The 8259-nt window shown below is 52.8% G+C and overlaps 1 protein-coding gene across 1 annotated transcript in view; it reads left to right on the top strand.

Moving 5' to 3' along the window:
* SFTPB (surfactant protein B) overlaps window positions 1-5979 on the top strand; it is a 12715-nt gene extending 6736 nt beyond the window's left edge. Inside the window, exons 10-11 of the mRNA XM_011965814.1 lie at window positions 2126-2207; window positions 3932-5979. Coding sequence (XP_011821204.1) covers window positions 2126-2188 — 63 coding nt within the window. The 3' untranslated portion in view covers window positions 2189-2207; window positions 3932-5979. The remainder of the gene's footprint in view (window positions 1-2125; window positions 2208-3931) is intronic.
* Window positions 5980-8259: the final 2280 nt, after the last annotated feature.

The raw sequence follows: 8259 nt of genomic DNA, 5'->3' as shown, positions 1-8259 counted from the left end.
CCAGGTGAACCCACTGCCCCCTCCTTAGCCCAAAGCCTGCTCTCCTCCTCCCCCTACTCTGCCCCTGCATGATGCTCTCCCTCTCTGGTCCCGCTGCAATGCACCAAGGACAGAAACCGAATGCCTCTTCAGGGTGGCCTTGCCTGCTTTCCCCCTAACGCTCACGTCTCTGGGGTCGCCCACAGGAGAATGGCTGCCGCAAGACTCTGAGTGCCGCCTCTGCATGTCTGTGACCACCCAGGCCAGGAACAGCAGCGAGCAGGCCATACCACAGGCACTGCTCCAGGCCTGTGTCAGCTCTTGGCTGGACAGGGAAAAGGTACAGGGCAGGCACATGGGGACTTGTGGTCAGCGCCTGTTCAAGGTGGAAGCCTGAGCCCAGGAAAGGCTTTGCAGCCAGAGACACATAGGATGGGCGAGAATGGAGTGCAGACAGGCAGGCAGGATGTAGGGCAGACAATGGTGGGACTGTAAGTTAGGGCAGAGCCTGTTAAGGGTTAGGAGTCGCCTCTGGACAAAGGGCTGTGGGCTCCAGAGACCAGCAGGCCCCCTTCAGGGGCTGAGTGAGCACCAGGCAAGCCTTCAGAGGCCTGGTTATCTACTAGGAAATGAGTAATGCCAGGGCCAGCTCGAGCCAGGAAAGGGACTGGCCTTCTCTCCAGGGTCCTGATCCCATTACTGCTCCCACACTCCTCAAGGTTTAACTCACTCAGGACAAACCCATCTGCAAAAGGAGAGGGTTGGGCTTGAAGGTCCTAGGGCCCCTGCCAATACTCAGTCAATGACAGGAAATCCCCTGCTTTTTTTTTTTTTTGAGACGGAGTTTTGTTCTTGTTGCCCAGGCTGGAGTGCAGTGGCGCAATCTTGGCTCACTGCAACCTCTGCCTCTGAGTTCAAGAGATTCTCTTGCCTCAGCCTCTCAAGTAGCTGGGATCACAGGCACGTGCTATCATGCTCGGCTAATTTTTGTATTTTTGGTAGAGACAAGGTTTCACCTTATTGGTCAGGCTGCTCTCAAACTCTTGACCTCAAGTGATCTGCCCGCCTTGGCCTCCCAAAGTGCTGGGTTTACAGGCGTGAGCCACTGCACCCAGACAGGAAATTCCCTTCTTAAAGCAAGATCCTGTCCTCAGGCAAGCCAGTTGATGCTCTTCCTAGGAGACAGCTGTCCACACTGTGCTCCCTGCTCAGCAACTCCCAAGCCTCCCCGCTGCCCATCACGTCTGGTATCAAGGACCAGATGAAAATTAAGGTTCCTTCTAGAACTGAAATGGAGGTGGAGGGAGGGGAGGGTGGTGGCTGAGATTCCACCCCTCTGCCTCAGTCCTCCGTCTCCAGCATCGCCTGCTTTTCTGATGGAAGTCCTCCATTTCAGCCAGCTCCAGTTTGTTAAGGGTTTTAACTGCAGCCAGAGCTGTTCAGTGAGGGCTGATGGAGGAGTCAGAAGGGAGCCCTAAAGTGATCCAGAGAAGTGGAGAGGCCAGGACCACACGACAGGAGAGTCCTGCAAAGGGCCCGGGTCCCCTCCACAGCTATGTGTCTCCTTCCTCAGTGCAAGCAATTTGTGGCTCAGCACACGCCCCAGCTGCTGACCCTGGTGTCCAGGGACTGGGATGCCCACACCACCTGCCAGGTACATCCACCCCTCCCAGTTGGTCCTAGGACTTCCCTCGGCTCCCAGAACCCCCACCCTTTGGGCCCGTGATCCTCAGAGGCCCCACTCCCCTGGGTCCAAGGTGGTCCCAGGTGCATAGGCCAGAGACTGGGAGGCACCCCTCACTGTTTCCATGTAGAAAATCATGACAGTATGGAAAAGGGGGATGGGAAGGGAGGGACCGCCTGAGGAGTGCGGCTGGATGTCCACTATGGGATGGGGCTGTGTTCCCTGGCCAGTGTGTGCTGGTGGGGTAGGGGTACAAAGTAGATGTTCTGGAGTTAAAATCTCACCTCCTCAGGCTCTAAACCCTAAGGTCTGTGGCTCAGGGAGTGACCCGAGGGGTCTCCAGAGTCACACTGGGAGCACCGCTAGGCGGGAGGTGGCGTGAGTGCTGTTCTTTTCCGGAACAGCTGAGTGTGGGGAGCCGAGGGGCCCCAGGCCTCAGCCCTGGTGCTGTCCCTGTGACAGGCTCTCGGGGTGTGTGGGACTACGTCCAGCCCTCTCCAGTGTATCCACAGCCCCGACCTCTGATGAGAACTCAGCTGTCCAGGTGAGTCCAGGTGAGTCCAGGCCCCCAGCTGCGGGGAGAGAAGGGGGCAGGTCCTGACCATCACGGCATGGGAGGCCCTTCTGCTCCCCAAGCAGGAAGAGGCGGCTACTCCTGTCGGCTGCTCCATCCTCCCTCTCACCACGCAGCTGGAGGCTCCTGAGGGCTTCTGGTGCGCCATCAGGAAAACGCCCTTTCCGGGACCCTGAGCACTCCCCTCCCCTAGAACCCTGGTAACCCCAACCCCCAGCTCCCCACCCACTTCCCCCACTCCCCTCCCCCTGCCCCGCCCTGTCCCAGGCCTCCCCCTCAGAGCTTGCCCCAGGGACTCTATGACCCTCAGGGTTCAATGTATTCCGACCAAGGCCAAGCTTTCCTGGGCTCAGAGAAAATCACACTTTGCTACCAAAGCTATCTCCCCTCAGATGCCAGGAAGGCCGTGATCATCTGACTCCACCCTCCTGAGGCACATTCTCTCCCTGACTGTCATGTTCTAAGTCAGAGGAGCACTTTAGGACGGAGGGGTGGAGGCAGGGCCAGATGCAGCCTCTGTGAACAGGTGCCTGGGGGCTGGGAAATGGCCCTGAGAGGGCAGGACACAGCCACCGTGGGCTTAAGGTGACCCTGAGCACAAGCTTGGTCCACTTTACAATTCTGTTCAGAGCCAGCCCCTAATATGGTGGTCATTTATTCATTCGTTCCCTCATTTTAAAAAATGTAAGGCCAGGCATGGTGGCTCACGCCTGTAATCCCAGCACTTTGGGAGGCCGAGGCAGGCGGATCACCTCAGGTCAGAAGTTCGAGATTAGCCTGGCCAACATGGCGAAACCCCGTCTATACTAAAAATATTTTTAAAAATTAGCTGAGCATGGTGGTGGGCGCTCGTAATCCCAGCTACTCAGGACGCTTAGGCAGGAGAATCACTTGAACCTGGGAGGCGGAGGTTGCAGTGTGCCGAGATCGTGCCACTGCACTCCAGCCTAGGCAACAGAGCACAACTCTGTTTCAGGAAAAGAAAAAAAAGGTATTTCTTTGCCGGGCAAAGTGGCTCACACCTGTAATCCCAGAACTTTGGGAGACCGAGGCGAGTGGATCACTTGAGGTCAGGAGTTCAAGACCAGCCTTACCAACATGACAAAACCCCATATCTACTAAAAAAGTAAAAAATTAGCCAGATGTGGTGGCACACACCTGTAATCCCAGCTACTTGGGAGGCTGAGGAGGAGAACTGCTTGAACCTGGGAGGCAGAGGTTGCAGTGAGCTGAGATCGTGCCACTGCACTCCAGCCTGGGCAATAGAGCGAGACTCCGTCTCAAAAAAAAAAAAAAAATGTAGTGAGTGCTTGTGGCCAGGCCATATCCTAGGGTAAGGGCCATGACTGAGCCCTGCCTTCCTGGAGTTCACAGCCAAGTCCACTTCTTCCATCTGAGGCGGGGGAGCCAGCCCTGTTCCTGAAACCCTGAATCACAAGCCCCTGTGGGAGGCAGTGGGGAGGGGAGGTCCTCCCCCACTCAGACCTGACCCACAGGAACCAGTTAAATGTGTCCTTGCCCCTCTGATGACAGCTGGGGACCTGGGGGTGGGGAGTCACCAGGAGCCGGGCAGTCACCTTTTCCCAGCTCCCAGGCTCCCGGCCTTCCCTGCTGAAACAGCAAGACCATCAGGTTGGCATGGGAGGCCTGGGCTTCAAACCCAACTCTGCTATCACCTGGCTGTGGGTCCCCAGGCAGGACACACGCACAGTCCCTCTCTGGTCCTCATCCTCCTCAGCTGCAAAGGAAGAGCCAAGTGAGATGGGCTCTGGGACCATGGTGACCAGGCTCTTCCCCCTGCTCCCTGGCCCTCGACAGCTGCCACACTGAAAAGAAGCCTCAGATCCCACACCACCCTCCTCGCCGCCCTTCCTCGGGAGTCACTTCCACTGGTGGACCACGGGCCCCCAGCCCTGTGTCAGCCTTGTCTGTCTCAGCTCAACACAGTCCGACGCCAGAGCCACTTCCATCCTCTCTGGTGTGAGGCACAGCAAGGGCAGCATCTGGAGGAGCTCTGCAGCCTCCACGCCTACCACAACCTCCCAGGGCTGGGCTCAGGAGAAACCAGCCACTGCTCCACAGGACAGGGAGTAGAAGCTGGGCCCTGCCTCACACCCACCCCCATGCACTCAAAGGCTGGCTTTTACAGCTATTTGTAATTCAAAATTCAGAAGAATAAAAAATGGGAACATATAGAACTCTAAAAGATAGACATCAGAAATTGTTAAGTTAAGCTTTTTAAAAAAAGCAGCAACTCCCCGGCGTGGTCGAGGGTGGACACTGCACACTCTGGCATGATGAGATGGCGACCAGGCAAGCTTTCTTCCTCGAGATGCTCTGCTGCTTGAAAGCTGTCGCTTTGTTAAGATATAAAAAGGGGTTTTCTTTTTGTCTTTCTGTAAGGTGGACTTCCAGTTTTTGATTGAAAGTCCTAGGGCGATTCTATTTCTGCTGTGATTTATCTGCTCAAAGCCCAGCTGGGGTTGTGCACACTAGGGACCCATTCCTGTGTAATACAGTGCTTGCACCAATGCTAATAAAGTCCTATTCTCTTGTATGAGAAAGAAAAAGACACCGTCCTTTAAAGTGCTGCAGTATGGCCGGATGTGGTGGCTCACACCTGTAATCCCAGCACCTTAGGAGGCCGAGGCAGGAGGATCACTTGAGGTCAGGAGTTCAAGACCAGCCTCACCAACATGGTGAAACCCCGTTTCTATTAGAAATACAAAAAATTAGCCGGGTGTGGTGGCGCGTGCCTGTAATCCCAGCTACTCAGAAGGCTGAGGCAGGAGAATCGCTTGAGCGCAGGAGAATCACTGGAGCCCAGGAGGCGGAGGTTGCAGTGAGCCGAGATCACACCATTGCACTCCAGCCTGGGTGACAGAGCAAGATTCCATCTCGGTAAATAAATACATAAAAAGTGCTGCAGTAGCTGTGGCCTCACCCTGAAGTCAGTAGGCCCGGGCCTACCTCACTCTCTCCCTTGGCAGAGAAGCAGGTGTCCACAGCTCCTCTTGCTCACAAGGGCTCCCAGCCTGCCCTCCGGCTGCTGCTCTCCCCTCCCAGTCTCTACTCAATGGGATGAGGTGAGGTCGTGAGGACACCAAAAATCTAAAAATAAACAAAAACCCAAATAAGCCTTAGCTTTTTTAAAGACTGAAAAGCCTCAAAGTGTCCCTTTATTTATAAAATAACTTTTGTCATATTTCTTACACATGTTTCTTGTAAGAAATTCAGAAACTACAGACAAAAAGAGAGTGGAAATTATCCACTGTCAGGCCTCTGAGCCCAAGCTAAGCCATCATATCCCCTGTGCCCTGCACTATACATCCAGATGGCTTGAAGCAACTGAAGATTCACAAAAGAAGTGAAAATAGCCAGTTCCTGCCTTAACTGATGACATTCCACCATTGTGATTTGTTCCCGCTCCACCCTAACTGATCAGTTGACTTTGTGACAATACACCCTCCCCACCCTTGCAATAATGAACCTTGTGATATTCCCCCACCCTTGCGAATGTACTTTGTACTATACACCCTCCCGACACTTAAGAAGGTACTTTGTAATATTCTCTCCGCCCTTGAGAATGTACTTTGTAAGATCCACCCCCTGCCCACAAAAAACTGCTCCTAATTCCACCGCCTATCCCAAACCTATAAGAACTAATGATAATCCCACCACCCTTTGCTGACTCTTTTTGGACTCAGCCCGCCTGCACCCAGGTGATTAAATAGCTTTATTGCAGGCTGGGTGCGATGGCTCACACTTGTAATCCCAGCACTTTGGTAGGCCAAAGCAGGTGGATCATGAGGTCAGGAGATCGAGACCATCCTGGCTAACACGGTGAAACCCTGTCTCTACTAAAAATACAAAAAATAAACCAGGCATGGTGGCAGGTGCCTGTAGTCCCAGCTACTCGGGAGGCTGAGGCAGGAGAATGGCGTGAACCTTGGAGGCGGAGCTTGAAGTGAGGCAAGATCGTGCCACTACACTCCAGCCTGGGCTACAGAGCGAGACTGTCTCAAAAAAAAAAAAAAGCTTTATTGCTCACACAAAGCCTGTTTGGTGTTCTCTTCACAGGGATGCGCGTGACACCCACAATCCCACCAAGCCCAGGAGAGAGCTATTGCAGGGTATATATTTTGACACTGAGCTTGGGGCTTTTTCAGTCCTCTCCCCGCAGCCTCTGGCTCCAAGCCTCCACGGTTCAAGCACCAGGAAGAGCTGTCTATGCAGCCTGCTCTTGGGCTAGGGATGAGACACACAACTCATTGGCTCCTGGATTTTAACTTTTAAGTAGACATTTGTAAACCTATAGCTAACTACTGCCTTTAATGCCATTGTTTCAATTATAAAATCCAACTCTCTGAGAGAAAAGGATGTTTTAAATTAAAAATTAAAATTAAAATTAAATTAAAAAATAAAAATTAAAAAGCTTGATTGGGACAATGAAGAGCCAATCTTTGAAGAAGGGGAGGCATTAATAGTTTATCCCAAAAACAGGAGTGGGAATGAGTGCCTGATAGTGAAAAAGGAGGCTTCACTCAAAAGGAGGTCAAGAGTCAACAGATTTTGGGAGGCTGAGGTAGGAGGATCACTTGAGTCCAGGAGTTCAAGACCAGCCTGGGCAACATGGCAAAACCCCATCTCTATAAAAAATACAAAAATTTGGCTGGGCACGGTGACTCACACCTGTAATCCCAGCACTTTGGGAGGCTGAGGTGGGTGGATCACTTGAGGTCAGGAGTTCGAGTCCAGCCTGACCAACATGGTGAAACCACATGTCTACTAAAAAAAATACAAAATTAGCTGGATGTGGTGGCACACACCTGTAATCCCAGCTACTCAGGAGGCTGAGACAGGAGAATTGCTTGAACCCGGGAGGCAGAGGTTGCAGTGAGCGGGGATTGCACCACTGCACTCCAGCCTGGGCAACAAGAGTAAAACTCAGTATAAAAAAAGAAAAAAAATAAAAGATACAAAAATTAGCTGGGCGTGATCGCATGTGTCTGTGGTCCCAGCTATTCAGGAGGCTGAGGTGGGAGGATTGCTTGAATCCAGGAGGTCGAGGCTGCAGTGAGCCGTGATGATGCCACTGCACTCCACCCTGGGCGACACAGAGAGATCCTATTTCAAAAACAAATAAATAATTTTTAAAAAGAGTTGACCGGCTGGTAGGAGGACAGAATTGACAGGAAGTGGCTACACTTGAGACTCCTAGGGTCCCTGAGAAGTGTCCAACATGCTGCACCCCTGCCCTTAGGAAGGCAGGGGAAGAGAAGTCCCAGGAGGGGAGTAGCCCAGGAGTAGCCCAAGAGGAGGGGACTTATTCTTCACTTTCCAGGGTGTGGGCTTCTAAGAGAAGCCTGCCTCTCACAGGACATCAGAAAGGGTGAGGACGCTAGCCTGAGGGATGGAGCTAGGCAGCTGGCCTGAGGTCTGCCTCACAGAGAGTGTCCCCAACATGATGTGGCTGCAGAAGAGCAACCTCAACCCACCGACCTACAGGCAGTCAGAATTGGCTCTAGACAAGATGGTGCGCCCGTAAGAGCCCATGGCTGGGGATGAATCTGTGACAGATTTAGTGGATCTTGAGATAAGCAGAAATCAGATGTGCAGCAATGATGGCACAAGAAGATGATGATCAGGCAAGATGAGAGACACTTCAGAGAAACCTGGACGGCCAGGGAATGCTTAGTCCCCAATGCCTCTTCTCACCACAGGGCAATCTGTAAATCATTACCAGGGAAAGGGGAAGGAGGATTCAGTGGTGAGTCAGCCAAGAGAGGCTGAGTATTAAGAAGGGAACGAGTTATTCCGAAATGGAAAGAATATGTTTTGAGGGCTCATGAGCCAAAATGAGTTCAGCTACAGAGAAATAAAGACTATTAGGCCGGGCGCGGTGGCTCACGCCTGTAATCCCAGCACTTTGGGAGGCCGAGGCGGGCGGATCACAAGGTCAGGAGATCGAGATCACGGTGAAACCCCGTCTCTACTAAAAATACAAAAAAATTAGCCGGGC

The sequence above is a fragment of the Mandrillus leucophaeus genome, unplaced genomic scaffold, assembly GCF_000951045.1.
Source record: "Mandrillus leucophaeus isolate KB7577 unplaced genomic scaffold, Mleu.le_1.0 Scaffold737, whole genome shotgun sequence".
Taxonomy (NCBI): domain Eukaryota; kingdom Metazoa; phylum Chordata; class Mammalia; order Primates; family Cercopithecidae; genus Mandrillus; species Mandrillus leucophaeus.
This window is presented reverse-complemented; position numbering and strand designations above follow the sequence as displayed.